This window comes from Clupea harengus, chromosome 21 (assembly GCF_900700415.2).
Source record: "Clupea harengus chromosome 21, Ch_v2.0.2, whole genome shotgun sequence".
Lineage (NCBI taxonomy): Eukaryota > Metazoa > Chordata > Actinopteri > Clupeiformes > Clupeidae > Clupea > Clupea harengus.
Window position 1 is genome coordinate 17,804,580 of NC_045172.1, and position 20,546 is coordinate 17,825,125.

The 20,546-nt window shown below is 40.7% G+C and overlaps 1 protein-coding gene across 2 annotated transcripts in view; it reads left to right on the forward strand.

Moving 5' to 3' along the window:
• The window catches only part of cntnap3 (contactin associated protein family member 3), an 89,318-nt gene that overhangs the window by 19,393 nt on the left and 49,379 nt on the right, over positions 1 to 20,546 (forward strand). For both annotated transcript variants that reach the window (XM_031559062.2, XM_031559060.2), the window contains exons 2-3: positions 5,146 to 5,256; positions 19,553 to 19,746. In XM_031559062.2, coding sequence (XP_031414922.1) covers positions 5,146 to 5,256; positions 19,553 to 19,746 — 305 coding nt within the window. The remainder of the gene's footprint in view (positions 1 to 5,145; positions 5,257 to 19,552; positions 19,747 to 20,546) is intronic.

Sequence of the window (20,546 nt, forward strand, 5' to 3'; positions counted from 1 at the left end):
CACATTTTTGTTGACAGAATTAGGACCACTTCCCAAGGAGATCAGAGGGACTTCTACGCTCAACAGAAGTCATTCCGTATCCTACACTTCAGTTCAAATGTTAACTGCCGTGTCTCGGCCAAGTAGCGATCTGCCCCGCCAGTCTGGCCCATTAATCCCCTGCCAGGCGAACGGGTCTAATTAAGGCAGGAAAGTGCCCAGCTCCTGCCACATTAGTGCATTCAGCCAGAGAGCAAGTTCTTCAGTTCGGGCGCACACTGCAAATGTTCGGCACTGTTTGGTGCAGAGTTCATGCCAGGATCCAAAAACCGGCGCACACTTTGTCTCTGACGGTTCTCTGTCTTTGGTGAGATTTGCTGCTGACCTGTTTCAGGGGCTTTAGGAGGGAAAAGACAATATTATGAGCGCAGTGGGGGGTAGCATCAATCCTGCGATTCATTAGTATTCACTCTTGCTCTGTCACTTGGACTTTGGGCTGTCTCTGATCCAGCAAACAGACTGAAAACTGAGAGTATGAGCCAAACGCCCTGCCGGGTGTTCGGAAGTCACACCAAATAATACTGATTAGATCCGATTCCACATGGGCTGGAATTCGGCGTATCTATTTAATGTTAAAAATGTGCTTCCAACCACAGATTTCAGAAAGCAGAACTATCACGATGAAAGGTGTAACTACCCGCTGGTTTTAACTCATAAACATGACTCCACGCTTCATACTGATGTCCAACTCTTTCTTATTTATTGTCGGGAACACCGTGAAAACTAGACAGACAAACAAACAAACGAACAAACAATCAACAAACCAAACAAACCCAAATTGTACACATAGCAATCACAAACAAATATACATATTCCATTTAAAACATAGTACAGATATGTAAGCGCATTACCGTGTTCGCCTGGAAACCAGCAGTAGATTGATTGGGAACATAATTAGTGCGTGTTCTCTCTGTCTTTCGAGTCCGATGTGCCAGAGCCCTTCCAGGTCATATAACCAGGTAAGGTCACGTGACACAAAGGGTCACCAGACTAACGCACAAATTCATTAAATCCACCAGCAAATGGACATTAATTTGCACACCAACAAATGATATCACAAACTCATAAATAAAAATGATTAATTAATCTATGCAATTTAAATGTCCATCACCTACGGCCATATCTTGGCAGCTGATCCATCAGGGTCAGCTACAAAAGGTTTAGGGCCGCATTGTATGGAACAGCAAAGGCCTGTGAGAGTGGAGTGGACTGTTTAGGACCCTTGTGACGGGCTTTTTGTAGAACCCTTTTGATGCTTCACTGGATGTCAGTGTTTCAAAAATGTAACACTTGGAATTGTTTTTCTTTTTTGTTGCCTGCAGAAAAAAAAGAACCATAAGGACTTTCTAACTCTCATCATCCATGAAGAGTCTTTTTTTTTCCTGAAAGGAAATAATAGCTAAAGAGGATTTGGGTTTTGTTTTAAGCTAAAAAATGTAACCTAAGTCGTTTAAGTTTTAATGCTGTTATGATTGTTGTGGTATCTGCATTAGTCTACACACATGAAGAAACAAAGCCACATTTAGGAGTCTCTGGATAATGCCTGTTAAAAAAAAAAAAAGAAAAAAAAAGCCCCACTCCCTCCCCCAAGCAGCGAGTGTGACCTACTCAGGAGTGAAAATATGATGTCTTTTGTTTGTTTTTAATTTTAGATCAGGCAAAACACTTCAAATGACTACACAAAAAAGGCCTGTCAATGCTGTAGGAATGATGTCTGTGTGATGTCATGCTTCCACACTCCTGACTTCCTGGTGATGATGATATTCTTTCAACTTTCATTGTCATTCAGTTTGTGCTTCTTGACTATTTAATGATTTAAAATGGCTATGGATCCTTTGAAGCCAATTATACAAATTGGGATTGCCACCATGGGCCCACCAAAGGAATGAGATTAATGCTACAAAGTGTATTCACCCGTCAGATGAATAAAACATTGTGGCATGAAGCAGAGTTGCAGTCTGGATGGTGGCGTTTTACATGAGGTTGCATTAAGTGACATGATGGTTTTATAATAGTGTTTTGCATGTATAAGAATGATTCATGAAATATAACCTTGTTTGACACAACTGTCCTTACTTTCATGTAGTCACACAACATATTTTCAGAACTTATAAGATGGACAGAAAGAGAATGTGTGTGGATGTGTTTTTACATCCATGTTTTGATACCCTAGATATCTTATGTCAAACGCCTACAGATTTGTACTTTCAGCATCCTTTCATGTTGCATATTAAGTTTCTGTTCAGTTTATGTTATGCTGAGGATTTTAGTATATTCACATAATTAGTTATTTGCATGGTAATTGTCAAACATTTATCGGGCTAATTAATGTTGGGTCGATTTTATACTTATTTGCAAGGATATGATTTTTGCTTGTTATATAAACAATGAAAACATCCCCGAAGCCATTCAAGCTTAAAAATGTAGCATCCTTCTTAACATTTCGAGCTAGGCAGATTTCACTTTTTGAAATTATGACAGTACTGATACTAGGGATGGGCATTCGATTAAATTGTCTTAATCGATCGTCGGGAGAATTAACGATCGATTTTCGATTAATCATTAATATTTTTATATTAAAATTCACTATTTATAGGCTATATTAAAATGCAGTGAAAATAGAAAAAACACAGCGTGTTTCCTCATTGAGATCTTTATTACCAGATGAACAACTCTTGTGGCAGTTAAACTTACAAGATGGACAACTCTTGTGGCAGTTAAACGGGATCCGTTCAATGGTTACACTTGAAAATATGCGCTGCTGTACTCTTAAGCAGCGGAGCCGACAGCTAGAAGCCGGTGCTCTTAAACACAACTGACCTTCGTTTTTTTTTTCTCTCTAACTAATTAATCTCACATTTTGAAATTCATTCATCTAGATTCATCGTGATTAAAAGTTTGTTTTCTTCTAAAGACTAAATCTTATAAATTAACGAGTAATCACGCGTGTATTTTAGACACTGTTGTTTAATTGTATTTTTTTCGTGCTCTCTCGCCATCAGCCAAGGAATGTATGCGAGACACAATGGTGCCCCTCGACGGTAAATCGTAAGAATTGTCCCCTGAAGCAATTCGAATCACCTCAGTCAGCCCACCGTCTTCAACTATGTTGATGGGCCGACAGTCACCGGCAACCTAAACTGCTACAGCGTTGGTAACCTTTTCACGGACTGGTCTAGTTAATTTCCTAGAGAAGTCGTGGAGTGTGGGTTGGCGACCATCTAACCTGGGACTGCTTTCTGTCGGGTGCTTTGCATTAAGGTAATAACTTAAACACGAGCTGCTTCTGTGATAGCTACATTCAGCTTGACAAATGCTACATACAACTTTAGTTTTGTCGATTGTTCTGTCATTTTGCCTCTTAAACAGAAACTTTCCGCCCAACAATCCCTCAGCTCTCTCCATCTTCAACTACCGTCTCGGTCTCTTCTATCTAACTGACTGCAGACAAGGGGCGGTTTCGTGCCATGGGTCAATGCGCACCGGAAGTAAACAAAGTTGCGTTAACTGCGTTCAAATATTTGATTGCATTAATCTCCGCCACAATAATCTCATAGAATAACGCGTTAACTTTGACAGCCCTAAAATAAATAAATTACACGCACACTACGCAGGAGAACATGTTTTAATCGATGAAAAAATAATTTCATCGAGGAAATTCTTAATGATCAATTAATCGATCGTCGATGAATTATGCCCATCCCTAACTGATACACTGATACACTTTCACTGATACATAAAACAAATCTTCTGTGTTTCTCATGCCCGAGTAACCGTAAATGACTCCTCTATCTGCGCAGCAATAAGATTGGTGGATTCAGTGAACAGCGCTTAATGCTGCTTTCATTAGCAGAAAAAGGTTTATTCACACTGTGTGCGCAATGGGAAGCAAATCTGTTTTTATTGCTATTGTGTCCTATCAAGTTCAAGTTATTTTTTCCAATCCTCATTTATGAAAGTCTTTTCCTTCACAGTAAAAAGGTTATGTTTGTTAGTACCTTGACTGTTAATTATTGAAAGGGTCTGGTGCACAAAACAGCTTAACATCAGACAGCAGATTCACTTGGGTCTTATGAAAATGCTCCCAATAGGTTCAGATAAGAATATGCAGATTTTCCAGGCCAGCACTGCCGATACAGATCTTCAGCTTCTCCCAGAAGAATTCCATAAAATGCCCCCTACAGGGAAACAACAGGCTGCGTTTACCGTATACCTAGAACAAAAAAAAAACGTAGCTCAGGTGCTGATGTTAATATGGTAAATGCTAAGACGTTAATATTCATTATTCATTGTTGCCAGTACTACGAGCCCCACATTTTTATATGTGGTAGAAGAATCTGTCTTGCTCCACCCATGCTCACCACACACCAGTCTACTGTATCCTAGAGGCATGCCATGCCAGGAGAATCTTTGAATTAGGATGCTGGTGATGACAGGTGCTTGGCACTTTTGCAGTCCCTTGCTCAGTGCAGTCACAGTCAGAGTCGCCACAATGCTGTTTTTAGCAGCGTGCCAATCATCTCCTCCTGCAGCACTTACTGCTTTGGAGAGCCTGTTGAACTTAATTTAAGGGCACATGTGTCATGTCTGACTGATAATGGCATAAAGTCACCCAGTCCCCTGCTTTTAATGAACTCCTCTCAGTCTTGCCTCTCTTCCAGTGCAGCACTGACAAGTTCACTTGGCATGGATTCACATGTTTATCTGATCATGCAATGCATTCCCCTAATCTCCAATTAAAAAGGAACTCTCTCTCCAGCCTCCTTCTCACATAGCACTAGACTGATAACATATATCACTGCCAGTGTGGTTAGTATGTAATTTCCTGTTTATTTACCTCTGGAAAATCTATGTGTCTTTACAAGTGTTTGTAACCCCCTCCCCCCCCATTTTTCCTTCTATGAGGCGAATTGTGTTACCGCCTGGTATGAAATGCGACGTACAAATAAAGTTTGATTGATTAATTGATTGATCACTCGCTTCATCCCTCCCCTTTTAAGAAGTTCAGTTTCTGCTTGGTGCTGTGTTAATCTGTCTCGGAGTCTAGAATGCTTTGACAAGTGTCCTTGGTTTGCTAACTTTTTTCCCCTTCCTGTTTGTTGACAGAAAGCTGTGATGGATCTCTGGTGTCTCATCTCCCTCCGTCAGCCTTCAGTAGCTCCTCTCAGTTGTCCAGCAGCCATGGACCAGGCTTTGCCAAACTCAACCGGAGAGACGGTCAGTTTTGCACAAGGGTGTTTTTTGGCATCACTCCATGCTTTTCGATCACTGTTGGATTAATGGAAGATTTCAGTTGCATCACGACGGCAGTAGCTTCATACTTGATTCAGGGAATAATATTGCTCATCAAAATTAACCTGTGGTCATTAGGTGGACATAATAGAGCCTCTCTCTCATGAAATTACTTTTTCAGTTTCTTTCATTATTTAGGAACAAATGAATAAATTATTGTTGCTCGAACCCCTCCAACATTTAGATAAGAAACTGAGAGGTTGTCAGGAAGGTGAAGCTGGTATCTTTGATGATTCATGCATTTGACCTTCAGGGACGGCAGCAGAGCCCTCAGAAGAAGCGGATTTCATTCAGATGCAGAAGTGCATCTAAGCAACGAGCGCACAACTGCAGAAAACACATCAGGAATTCTCCCAGCATTATCACAGCCTACTCTGAATGTAAACATGGGCGGCTGGCACGGTTTTAAAAGCAGAAATATGCTCTGCAGTGCGAAGTATTGTGACTGCTGGCAAGGCTATGATGGCTTTAGGCTCAGTATTTGGCATGTGGTTTTGCCACCATGTCACTGTCGCACCGTCTTAGAAAAAGGGAATGATATTCACCGTTGTTGCTATGATTGCAGGTCATACCACTGGGAGTGCATCAGTGGAGTAAAGCTGTCACGTCTCACGTTTTAATTACAGATCTGATTCAGTTGCACATATGGCGGCTTTTGTTGTCAATAGGCTTGTCTTTTAAGTGGGCTTCCAATTAATTGTCACTCACGACAAGAGTCTGAAAGGCTGTGCATAAAAGATATGATGACTACTGTTGCAAATTCCCTCTAGTGCTTTTTTGTTTGTTGGTGTTTTGGTGATTGTTTTTGTTGCGTGTTTGTCCTGCTGCCTCCCCCACTTCCTTTCCAAACCATCATGAAATTCAGACAGCGAATCAGGTTAAAGCAGGGGCAATGCCAGGTTTATGACCAGCCAAATGCTCGGCATGTCGTAAGTGATTGTAGGTCAAGCCTCAGGGATTTGATTTAAATTGAGTGGCGTGAGTATAAATAGCATTAGGGTGTGAGCGGCAAGGAAGCCGGCTTATTAGTCGACTGGCTGGAAGATGACTGCCATAGCCTGCCTGGATTTACGCTGGTCCTTGATCAAGTGAAAATGACAGAAGGTGACTGGGTTAACCCACTGCCATGCTGCACCTCAGGTTATTTGTTTCTACACTGGAAGGACAGTAGTGTAAATTATAGTAATTCATTTAGTCATGGTGTCCAAGTTAGAAAACGAATTCTGGAATATGCACCTTGAAGTCTTGCATACTTTTTAAAGACACTCTTGGCAGCACTTAGAGAAAATACAAGCAAACAAACAGTTGAGTTTCCAGTTGTAATCCAGTTGTGTTGTGCAAACCCCCACTGACTGGCTTGGAGAGTCCTGCTAGCTTATCATGGGTTTTGATAGACAACCAGAGAAAAGAGAGAGACAGTTTGAGTTTTATCTGAAATGCACACATGCAGAAAAGCCCAGTCTTGGCATCAGCGCGTGGCCATTGTTTGTCTCCTTTTATATCGCGCAACTAAACGGTCTGGACTGGTTGGATTGGCAGGCTGTTTGGCTTGCATGTCATCGCAACACTGTGCGGTGCTGTCAACACCTCATTTACATCACTGACTAGACTGATTGGGTTTCTCTACAGACTCAGTGGCTTGCAGAACCTTTGTACAGTACCGTACCTGGCAAAACACGCAGGCCACAGCAAAAGGCCCTCCTGTACCTGAGATGTCGGCAAACACATTTTGTATAGTTCATCAAGTTTATAGAATATCAGACAAGACAGAAGTCTTTAGAAGGTAATCATACTTTTCAAACTTATGGTCTATACATATGTCCACCTCTCAGGGGGTCTGTACAGTATGTGTGCTCCAGTAGTAAAAGGAGCTCCTGCCCTTATGTCTGCTCTTGAAACTCATAGAAAGGGGATTTTCAAAATCTTAGACAGTGGGTCTAGCCTTTGATGACAAGGCTTAGAAAAAAGCTACCCCAGCATCCACTATGAGTTAAACCTTTGAGCCTTATCTCTGAAGCAACTATGTTAAAGAGATCAGTAAATGTATTTCATAGCAATGGCCCTGGCAAAAAAACTCTTGGAAAAGCCCTTGACATTTTTAAATCTGCCTAGTAGATTCCACCGCAGAACATGACAGAGATAAATTAAAACTAGTCAGTCTAATGCCCTGTTCAACCCTGTTCATCTTGCTTGCAGCTTTTGCCTTAGTAACAATGCATTTTTCAACAAATAAAACTGTATGTTATGGATATTTATTAACAGATATTCATACTTTGTTAACTGTCACAACAAGTAAATAGGATAATTTACTCTCTCCATCACCAGATACTCTGCAGAGTCATCTTAGAAAGGCGCACCTTGTTTTTTGAGAAACACAGCTCTAGAGAACACTAACATATGCTGAGGGAAAGAAACAGCTAATCTACTGTGTTACATTTGAAATGGGTTTCTGTGCTAAAGGCGATCATAGACACTGAACAGGCATTTCCACCAAGTGATGGTGCCCATATGCTCATGTGTATTAATTACTGAAAGCTGTTCATGTACTGTTGTGTTTGTGCTGTTTTGTGTTGCAAAACATCAGTGGGAACCATGACAAAATAAGAACTGTTTTCTCAGGTGCCTAAACAGAAGAAAAAAACTCTCTACTTATAGTTGCGAGAAGAGAGCTTACTTTAGTAGAGACAATGCTACTTTAGAGAGCAGAAAGACTTCCTGATTTGACATGGTACGGAGAAGCCATAGTAATGGTGTAGACATTTGTAAGGAGTATTAAAGACTTCATTTTGCAACAGCACCAGGTCAGCCCCCTTTAGAAATACTGAGCTCAGCTTGGGGTAAGAGCCCATTTGCATAGAAGTAGCAAGACTTGGAAAATAAGTGACCTGGCATTGTGCTGCCATCTGTATAGTGTGGCATCATGCCCGTGGAGTTTGGTCTGACGCATGTCAGCACTTTTTTGATGAAAAACACAAAGCTATGCAGCATATTTACTTATCGCTGTGTGCTGCCTATCCCATGCTATACCATTATGGCATGTGATTTCCATGCATACGTGTCAGGCCAAAGTTATGGTGAACGTCAGATGTCATTACCATTTCAGTTCAACACATTTACATTTAAATGTCATTAATGGCTTTTCTTTTTTCCGGGAAAGGAGAGTGTTAGCAGCACTGGCTTTTATTACAGCTTTATGGTAAACCTTGATCATACTGACATCATTCTATAGAATGTTATTTTATGACCTATACAGTGCATCTTATATTGACACCCAGTGCTAAGGTCCATAACAAATGACCAACACATAGACATGTCAAGAGTTGATGTTAAGAGTTGATGTTAAGAGTTTACACATCTTAAAAATCAGGAGTGTCCATAGGACATATTGTGAACATGAATTGTATGGTTAGGACTGGTCCCCATACTATTATATGTCATCACACACAGTCCAATCTCCAGATTATATGTTATCACACACAGTGCCATCTCCAGATTATATGTTATCACACACAGTCCCATCTCCAGATTACTGTATATGTTATCCCACACAGTGCCATCTCCAGATTTCACTGATCTGCAGAGTTATGGTGCCTCAGAAAATGTATCAGAAAATCTTTCACCCGATCATTCTTATAGTGATGAAGGTTGACCAATTTTTATGCATAATAACAAGTTGTTTTGAGAGACAAACTATCATTCCTATAGTGATGAGGGTTGACCCATTTTTATGCATAATAACAAGTTGTTTTGAGAGACAAACTAATGTAATATTTAAAGATTCTACCTCATGCCAAAAAGGTTTTGGGAATGTCTGGGTGCACAGTTCATAACAATTTCAATATTCTAATATGATGAAGATTACTACATTCTTTTGGATGGAAATGTTTAGAACTTTCCTTTGACAAAGTCTTTCTATTTCAGTGTATCCTGATATCCTGTGTGTGAAAATAGCTTATCTCTCATCTCTGTAGCAGAGAACATTCAAAGTACTGTATATCGGTATTCATTGCCACACTCTGTTTTCATACACTTGAGAATAACAGTTGATGAAGTCAGGCCCTGAATGCATTTTACTCAATGGAAAGAATAATATTAATATTAAAAGAGTAATACAGTGCCCTATTCTGAATATCAGCATCCTGAACCAATCACATGAATCACCGTCAACTCTAAAGTATAGTCCCTCTGTAGCAACATTCCTGTGATGCATTGTTTAGAAAATAATAAAACTATTTTTCCTCTTTTTTTGCAATTAGTTTGAAGAATTGTGATTACATAAATAATTATACATTAACCCACAAAAGGAATAGGAGAGAGGCTTGGAATTCCATTGTCAAACTGCTGGAAAATATTCCGGTTATTTTGTCATCGATTTTTTTAACAGAAGTCACAGCACTGAGGACTTCAGGTTGACTCCCTCTAGAAGTATGCATAACAGTATTCAGCATTTCAATTGTACTTTTTCCCTCAACATTTAGTCATGACAGTTACATTTAAATGACTGTCATTACCCTGAAATGGAGGCTTAATAATATTAGTCTTAAAGTAACAGTATGCAACAATTGTACCTTAAAGCAGCAATAAGGAGTTCTGTTCCAAAACTAGCAAAGCTAACTACCTAAAAGGCATGCATAAACCTTGCAAACACCACCAACAGCCCAGTTGACACTGATAGAAGCTTGCCAACACACTAACTGGTGTCTTTTGGCAGAATATTTGGCAATGTCATGCTGTGAAACCTTTTCTTCCATTTTTTTCAGGGTGTTCCAGCCCGGAACACAGAACTACATAGGGCATATCCTGGATGGTTAGTGGGAAAAACACAGGTGTTTATCTGTCCTTCACATGACCATATGCTATCAAAATTAATTTGAGGATGGTACCAAAACTAGTTGCCTATAAAACCATACCTCAAAAAGTGTCAAATTGTTACATAGTGTTACTTTAAAACAACAGCTTCAAAATCATTTTGGTTGTACACTGACTTGTAATACAGAGAATGGGGTCTGTGCCACTGCCACAGCACACCTGGTGTGCGTGGTATTGCGCTACGTAACTTTGGGATACAGGGCACGAGACCTATCGCAAGAACTACGTAATGCTTTATGGCACCACCTCACGCATATGGCCTATGGCACCTATGGCAACAACTAGACCGATGCGCTAGCTATAAGAGAAAGCCAGCACAGTATTCTCTCAGTCAGTCTTGGACTGGCTTTTACTCCTTGGCGAGAGCTAAAAGTTACAGAAGGATGCATGTCAGATGCATAATGTGGCTTTAAATGTGCAAATTTGATGTCAAATTAAATTAAAGCTCAATAGAATTCCTTTTACTGAAAATCACTTGGATTAAAAGCAGTTGGATTATCTCCCATTGATCTGTTTGTTCATTACAACCCAGAAATGTGTGGATGTGTTCAATTGATCTCAACCAGCCTAATGTACAGGTGCGGTCATACACACTGGTCAGTGTTCTATCAGCTTAATTATCATCTAACTGTTCCATGTTTCCACAAGCATAAACATATACAGTATACAACCTTTGCCATCAAAGGATGTTGATTTCAATGGAAGGCCTTATTGCTACAGTGTCCTCTCATTTCCCTGGTTGCTAGCAGGTGGAAAAACTGTAAATTATTGATGAGCAAATGCATAGTTCATTAGACAAGCATCTGGTCTGCAAAGGAATACTGTTTGCCTAGCCAAACCCATGTACAGACTGTTTTGTCCTGCTGTCAGAACGATCAGAGGCAATATTAATTTTATATTCAATGCAAACTCGCATTGCAACCTGTATCCTCAGGAAAAGGCGCGTTGTCTTTTTTCACATCATATTTCACATATTCACCATGGTAATTACTAAATAAGTAATAAAGCCAGACTTCTTTTCAAAATCTTTCTGTTAGAAAATCAGCTTTCTCTACATTACAAAGACACTTCATTACTCTCTTCTCCGTCCAGTCAAGAAGAAAGGTTTCAAGGGTCACTTTCTGACTATTAAAGCCTTTTTCATATAATGACATGTCCAAGACTTACATTCAAAGAAAAGATTTTGAAAAGGCCATGCTGGCACAGCAATTCAGTTCAGCTCGTGGTCTAGTTCAGAGTGAGTGCCCTCTGCCTTTTCTTATATTCTTTTTAAAGTTATGTAGGCGGAGAATATGCCTCAGACTCTTTTCCCTTTTGAACCATTTCAAGAGGTTTCATTTTTAGGATTTTCCTGAGAATTTTGCACCTTTTAATTTCTCTATTTTATTTCATAACAGGAGACAAAATGTTTATGAAAAACGACATTTGTTTTGCATTTACTGTTTGGGTTGGCTTGTTTTCTTGTGGCAGCATTTCTACAAGCAAACTCTCAAACACCATGTGCAACCCAAACTCTTCTATTGTTTATCAGACGTTTGGGCAGTAGGCTAATTTGTCTGTCAGAATCCACACACATTAATATCTGACAGGAATTGCATGCTACTCATTAATATAATACACAGTACAGGAGCACGGAAGCGTTCAAATTTCAACAACCTTTCCCTAGGATGAAGGACTGCACCTTAAATGTGTCATTTCTGTGACAGGAATATAGTGTCATGGAGGTAAACAATGGACCAGCATCAGCTACATGAATTGTTTATCTCTGTTTATGCTACCAATCAATTAACCAAATGTGCAGTGCATTCAAGCTGAACAGCAATTAAGTCTGTCTTCAAAACATTGATGCATATGCTTCATTGAAGACCTGGTACTGCCAAAAGCCTAGAAAAAGGCATACTCTTAGGGGAACTTTCAGGGCATATCAGGTCAAGATACATTTGGCTATAAAATGTTACTTATCTCGCTTAATTACAAGTTCTTAAGGCTAACCACACCCACCATAGATTATTTACCCATTTTTGGATCCTTTCGTCCATTGAGTCAGTTTTGCACTCTCACTACAGAGAATATCAGAAATTGTATTCTCATTTGCCCAAACAACAAACCAAATGTAAATAGAAACTCTAGTTGTTCAAAATAAATCCTCCAATCCAGCTAGGTGTGAAAACGCCCTGATATTTGAAACATCACCAATCACACTGTTGACGGCTCGATGTCTGGCTTGGATATCTAATGAGGCGATGCTGACTTCCAAAGCTGAGTCTCAACACTGCTGGCACATCATGACTGACCTGTCATTAACCTCTTAGCTCTCTGCTTGCCCGGAGGAATGTTAGCGTCCGTTTTGGTCATGAGAGGAGAACAAGACGGTTCTCTGATTTGAAGTGACTTTAAATAGAGATTAGGGTAGTTTACACTCCAGGAGATTACCCTCTCATTGCCATCCATTAATATGACTCTCTCTGGGACACGCTGACACATGTAGGTTGGGTAAAAAAAAAGGAAGTTTTTTTCCATGGATATGTTCTGCAATCTCGGAAGGTTGAACTGTGCAAGTGCAAAGTGTTTTTTATTTTGTTTTCCGTGGCTATTTGGCTCAAACTTGCTGTTTATTTCCTGGCAGTAATGAGGAAAGGTCAATGTGTTCGCTCCCATCACAGTGTCAATGGCAGTGTCTAACTGAAGTGGTCATTAAGCCTAACCTTTTGTGCTCTCCCAAATGTCAAAACAGGGTCATTATTCAACAACAAATGCAAGCACACTTATATAAAGCGTTTGTGACTGTGGGCAATGGTGTTTTACAGCTAAATTGTTTTGTCCCAGTCCTACAAAGTATGTCGTGCCTTTAGAACTCGGTATATGACATTTTTAGTTTGGAAATAGCCACAAAATTGCCACTTGAATAACTGCCACAAAATTGGTCACTTGAAACTCTCCTTTTTCAAACTGAAAAATATGTCGGCTCAGTGCTTGATAGATTGCCTGTGCCTAGGTGCAGATGGTAGGACACTCTGCCAGTCTTTGACCTCCCAGGCTGGTGTAGGTGTTCAGAGCTTTGAGGGAGGGTAGACTAATGAGTCTAGATAACTGGCGGTTGTAAATTCAGGAGGAAAAAAACACACACACACACACACACTCCTGGGGCTCTGCCAAGCTGCCTAGCGATAGCACATGTGATTCAGCTAACAGCTAATCAAGGGCTGGAGGGTGTTGCTGATGAGTCGAGTCAGGAGCGTGCGTGCCAGGACTGTGGCAGGAGGACTCCACAGTGTGCTCAGAGCCCCATTAGTGCAAGGAAGAAACATTGGAGCCAATAACACAGGATGTCATGAAAACCTGGTACACCGGGCATTACCTGCTATGAAGGTTGGCTAGTTTCAGCGGCTTCTGCTTTGATGTTAGGTATGGTAATGTCTCATATTACATATGGAGGAGGCGGGTCCATTTATAGTGTACATTTGGGTTACTGTCAAACAACTGTCTTTCCTGGCCAAGAGAGGAGTCTCAATGAATCTTTAAGGATTTTTAAATCAGGGGGTTCAAAAAAACAGTAATTCTTCAAAAAACAGTAATTCTGTTTTATCTTCTCACCCTGTCAACCCTGCCAACCCTGCCCACTCTCTGCTCTGGCCAATTTAACAGACTTCCCTCCCCTCATGTAAGGGTTGGCGTAGTGTGGCATGAGAAAAGTGTGTGTTGGGTGTGTTTGTGTATAAGGGTGTCAATGTGCTTGAGGTAGGTGATGATGGTTCACTATCAGGTTGTACAAACCTGGATGAGGTTGTTCTACCACCTGCCAACTCAGAGGGGGGAAACTGAGTGAAGCTAGAGTTGCAAATTGCTTTCATCTTTGTGTCAGGGATGAATACCACCCCCTCACATACACACTCACACACACACACACACACACACACGCACACACACACACAGACACACATAGTCTGTTATCAAGACCAATGCAACCTAGGGCGATTATTTGTTGCATTTTTCCCTTTGTGGCAATAAAAGTGGAAGGTGCATCCCTATGGTTTAAAGGTATGCCACCTGTACAGTTGCCATGCACACCTAGTTCAGCCATATGGGTTAGAAGGTTCACACTTGAGGGAGCAAGGACTAGGGTTGCAAAGGGGGGGGAAATTTCCGGAAACTTTCCATGGGAGGTTAAGCTCGGGAATTTGGGGAATTTTGAAAAAAAAAGAAAAATCAAAAGTTAGCCTATAACAGGGAACTTAAATGTAGTTGTAAACAAGACTAGGCAAGCCTAGCTCAGCTGGACCCTGGATGCAGCTAGTTGGGAACATTGGACCTCATTCTCAAACGCAGAATACATTTCTTCTTAAGTCCACTTACGAAGTTCCCGGGGCAATTCTGGCATTCATGAAAATGTTCTCATCTGGGATTCGTTCTTAATTTAGAACAGAGTTTAAGAATGCTAAATAGCGGTCATAAATCAGCCAGATTGGAGTGCGCCCGTGTTCTTAAGGGCTGAATTTGTGAGAAAATCGTTTGTGATTGCGTTCACATCAATTTAACAGACATCCTCGGATTTAAATAATTAGAATAATAATAAATATGAGGATATTTGTATCATAAACAATTACGTTTCACATTTATGGTCATGATTCTACGAGGCATCGTGATGTATTATATAATACATAAAAGCACTACACGAACACTGCAAATGGCAGTGAATAAATAAATAAGGACTAAACTCAATCGCGTGGATATAGCCATAGTGGAATAGAATGGACACATCTAGATTCTGCAACAGTACCTCTACCTCTGCACCGTTGAAGTTAGGTCTGCGTTTACTGGACAGTGTGTTGTTATGTGCAGATTAAGGGAACTGCACATAGGCATACGGGCTGTAGACGTGATGGTTAAAAGTTGAAAGTTGACAAGGTAAATACAGTTAGTATAAATAACCCCAAAATTTCCCGTTAATTCCCATATATTCCCGGTAATTCCCGTATATTCCTGTTAATTCCCGCATATTCCCGTTAATTCCCATCAGAAAGTTCCAACTTTAAATATTCCCGTAATTTTGCAACACTTATTTTAATTTGTATGATTTTTTTTTTTGTATCGTAGTAAGTAGTGTTTCAACCCCTCTGCGAATACAACAGCAAAGCATCACACAGGCGTTCACAGTGGCAGGTCAGATAGGCAATACATTCCCTCCCATGTTATTTTCATTGAGAAAGGCTAGCCTTAGAGTTACTGGCCTCTCAAATTGGTAGATGGGTGCTGTTTCTATTTAAGAACAAAACACTCCTTCAAACACAGCATTCATCTAAATTCGTGATTGACAGTTGACAATGGGATAATGAAGATCAGCCCAGCACAATAGTGGATGTCAGTATTTACTCTGGAATCTCCCATCACAACCTAGTCTTTTCACCTAGGCTTCTCTGCCAGGTCCATCTGGCGTTTGGACTCTGCGGTGTGGATTGGGAAGCGCCCAGCACTCACCGGCTCCTAAACCCCCCACCATCTCCATCTCCTCTCTCGCATACACAAACACGACTCACATCCTGTCACATTCGTCAGGCCGCTTCTATTATTGTCGCTCTGCCTTGCAATAACCATTCTCTCTCTTACACCCTCTCTCTCCCTTTCTCTCTCCATTTCTCTCTTACACCCTCTCTCTCCCTCCCTCTCTCTCTCTCTCTCTGTCATGCACACACTCCCTCTTCTCCTGTGTTGGGCAAATCCAAGGTAAATATGCACTTGATCATCTACTTTCAAAAAATCCATTCTCCCAGCTGATCTCTTTCAAGAAATGCATTCCACCTCCTTCCCTTCTGCACCATCCTCCTCGAGCATTCTGGTAAATATTTAAGGACCTGCCCGTAAAAAAAACGACACAGATGGCTTATTCCTGAATCATAAAAGCAACTGTGTAGACATTTGTCTTAGGGAACTACAATCAAGCTTCTCCAAAAAGTAAAAGGTGAGAACAGATAGTTAGTAAAGGCATTTTCACTGAGGAACAAAGCCATCCGCTGCAAAATAGCATGTAAGGTACCCTGTTTACTATGTAAGGGAGTATGTATAGTCCGTCGGTCAGTATCAACAAAAAAAAAATCCTGACAGAACGAACAGGACCACAGCGTGCGCATATCAACAGATCCCAGTAATGGTAAGCGGGCAGATTTGTGCTGTCAAGTGTAATACTAATAAGAAACAAAATCCCAATGTGAAGACTGTCGATGATTCATTTGCTTTGAAAGTATAGCCAAGATGGTCAGTGAAATTGTATGTGCTGTATCTGCTGATACATGCATTTTATCAGCTGTTGGTCTATACACACTCTCAAGAAAAGGTTGTACTACTTTCCCAATACTTTTTCCATTAACTGCATCCCTCCACGAATAACCTTGGGTAGACACGGTCAGATATTCGAATATCAAAAAATTAGAACTGCCAAGAAATGCACACGGCCCTAATAGAATCTACACCAAGCTCTGTCGCTTCTGACATGTGTTACATGATTGCAGCAAGACAGCATTTTGTCACTCTCTGTTGTGAAGTCAGAGGAATTGTTATTGGGGCAGTGAGGTCGTTCATCTTCCCCTCAGCCTATACAACCCAACAGGTTTATCATGGCCACCGTGTATACATTTCAGTCAACAAGACGACATGTTTCATGGTAATTTATTGCTTCTCAAGTAAAATGCACTTGTGCCATCATCAGTGATACAAAGACAACTGGCAGATTGAAATACATTATTGCTTTTTTGATTAAAATTGTGTGATAACTGGAATGAAATGCATCTAATATTAATTTAAACAGTCTGTTAAACACATTCACAGCGCATACAATAAATAATAAATGTGTAATATATTTGGTGACCCTAGTACATTGTAATTTTGTTTACCTAGAGATGAAGCTTGTCTGACTGGTGATAAAATTGTATGCAGCCATCTTATTTGTGAGATATAATCATGTCAACGTTTGTGTTTTCATAATAGATGTTTCTCAAACAAAGATCACCTCTTGTTTTGTCTTGTGGTAATAGACATTACAAGTACTCACTAGAGAAGAAAAGGCATTATTTATACCTTGTAAAGTTTGTATATCTGGTCAAATCTGCTAAGATGGGTCTAATGAAAAATATCCGTGCAGTCCTTTCATAGAGATTTTCTTTTGCTAGAGCAGTACTACACAAAATGGCCTCTAAAGACATAATCAATACACTATTTCACGCATCTAATTCTCTTAAGAAGTCACACACTGGGCATTTAGAATCAGGAATTCCAGGCAGGTCCTGCTTTAGCCATGTGGATGGGGATTAGCGTCAGCTAACCAATGACATTGTCAGGATGAAAAGGGTAGAAAGAGAGGTTACTTGGTTCCTGGGCACCTGTTCATGTAACCCAATTACAACTTGTGGTCAATACCTATATAGCACATATATCACAAAGAGAGGGTTTAACAAAAGATTAGCAAATCCACTTTAAACACTTCCATCCACTTCTGCCATTTTTGCATGGTTTCTTCCTTTTATAGTCATGAATCCTTACATGTACATTGTGTTACATCTTGACACTTCGAATGCTGGAGACTAGATTGCTTTGGCTGATTGTGAATATTGAAACTACAGCTCATATAATTTGTCTTCTTACATTTTGCCTACGATATATGTTTTTACTTCTAATTGTCAAAACTGGCACCAAATTGACAAGGCCTAAGCCAGTCGACCATTTAGCAGCGTTTCAGTGATTCCTAAATTCCAGTAATTTGACAGCTGCAGGTGATTTAATTATGACATTTAAAGTCCATTTAGACTGAATGCAAGAATGCATGTGGGCAACATGCACTTAAAGTATTTATGTGCACTGCTGGGTACCATTTTAGTGTGGCCATTTGTGACAGCAATATACAGATTATAACAGTACCTCCAAACAGAAGTGCTATGAAGATATGACTGGACACCTGGGGGACAACGAAGCTGCAGACCATATTTCCACAAGTTCTGATTTATGAACTAAGCACCCTACATGGTGGCGTCTTTTGTCATATAATTGTGAGGAAACCTGGCTTCCGCCACTGGCAGGTTAACCTGCCAGTGGCGGAAGCCAGGTTTCCTCACAATTATATGACAAAAGACGTGAAAATCTGTATAACAATAACACATGTGAAATAAACTTCAAGGAAACTTTTATTACTTTTTAGTTTCTCCGTGACTATGGTGACAGGATTGCTTTTCAAAGTCATGTTGTTGTAACTAAATCTCTCACTTTACAGTAGCCTAGGCATGCCGTCAAAGGGAAGCCAGCGGGGTTTACGGCCACTGAAAGGGAGGAGAAGAGAGAGACAGTAGTTGTGCGAAAATGGACAGTAGGGTTAGGTTCCAAAACAAAGTTTATGCTAAGGTTGCGGCTCAACAGGCTAGTGAACCATTTAACCACTGCTGAAGAGGACAGCAAGGAACCTGTCTTTTAATTGTGATGCTTATTTGCAAACGACCTGATAGGCTAAACAGATTTTGTTGCTCTGCTTTCGCCTAGAGTTATATTTCACAGTCAAATATTGCAAAAATATTGAAAAAAATGTATTGTGAGTGAAGGTCTGAAGTATGCGGTTAACATGAGATTGACTTGATGAAACTAACCATGACACAACTGCAAGTTCTTGGTCAAACATCTGCATCATAAACTAAACACCATCTCACCGCTTAGGCCCGGCCTCCACTTCCAAAATGTAGTTGGGATCAGTTTCAAAGGTGACTGAGATTCGCCTGTGACAAAGTTTATTCCTTTGATTTCATAACCATGGCAACTCACCTATGCAGCTTTTGTCTCATTGTAGAAATACGTAGGGAGTCTATAGGGTAATTTGGTCTAAGGTCGGAGTATCAGTTATCACACCTGCAGTGGATGAAGGAGGGTTCAGGAACGAGACACACTGCCTGCTGCTTGCGCCACCTCTGTACAGAACCTGCTGTTTCAGTGATTAGCAGAACCTGCTGGCTGAAAAATTGTGCAAATGAGCAAATCCAGGTGATTTGAGCTAAACACATGGGAGGACTGTGGCTATCTGAGGTTGGATTGTGTCCCCCTGCAGGCATGTGTTATACTCACACAGTGTCTTTTAGGCTTTTAATTAGGTATTTGCTAATTGTAGAGCATGTTGGTCCAAGTCACATCAGGTACCTTTCCAGAGGTCATTCCATCCAGGGAATCTATTGAATTTCTCACAAACATCATTTAGTCAGCACAGTCACTGAAAATGTACCTCAGTTCAGTATTCTTCTTTACAGAACACAAAAACTCACAGTCATGAATTAGGCCCAGTGTATACCTAATCCGTTTCTCCCTCTGTCTTGATCTACTTTCACCATAGGTGCTGGAGGCTGGTCACCAATGGAGTCCAATAAATACCAATGGCTCGAGATTAACCTTGGGGAGCGAACGGAAATCACAGCTATCGCCACACAGGGTCGCTACGGGAGTTCAGATTGGGTCACCGGTTATCAGCTCATGTTCAGTGACACGGGACATAACTGGAGACAGTATCGACAGGAAGACAGCATCGGAGTGAGTTGGCAGAAATCCGAAATATTATTTTTCCGGCACCTGCATGCAGTGTGTGTGTGTGTGTGTCCCACAGGTACATCGACAGGACGGAGCTCCCAGTGCTTGCAGTTTTGTTTTTCTCGGGTCGTTACAACCCGGGGGACATGAACAGGGATATTTATTTTTTTATTTGTTTTATTTTTTTTAATCTTCACTGACCTTGGAGTGCTTTACTGGGAAGAAAACAAGCCTAAGTGTTGATGAGAAAACAAAACGCTCCAGGTTACATGACTTTTTAAGAGTTACCTCAAAATTAACATGTTTATTTTGCCACTCACAGTATATTTCTGCTATTAGAGACAAAGACACTGGTACCACTTTACACATGCTAAAACTCTCACTGTGGAATTCGTATTAAATTATCTCCGCTCGTAGCATGGACTGCATAACATACGAGAGGACCCTTGTGAGTCTCAGTGTGTAAGTGAAGTTAATTGGCCCTGTCAATCACCTAGCTCCTTCTGTGCTTCCAATGTAAGCGATGCCAGCAGGCGTGTGTGTGTGTGTGTGACGATGACTCACAAGCTCTCCATATTTTGCCATGTTGGGCTGAGGCTTTAGGTTTGGGGGGGGGTATGAGTGTCTCCCTTTCTCTCTGTCTCCCGCTTCCCTTCTTGAGTTAAAACTAGCTAGGGCCTTATGTTTGAGGATTTGCACCTTGACTTGTGGCATATTTCAAAGGACACTTTTCTCTCCGGAGTCCACAGCAGGAAACACTGCAATTTGTTCGGCTTAATGCTTGGCTTCTCCAGACGGCTGAT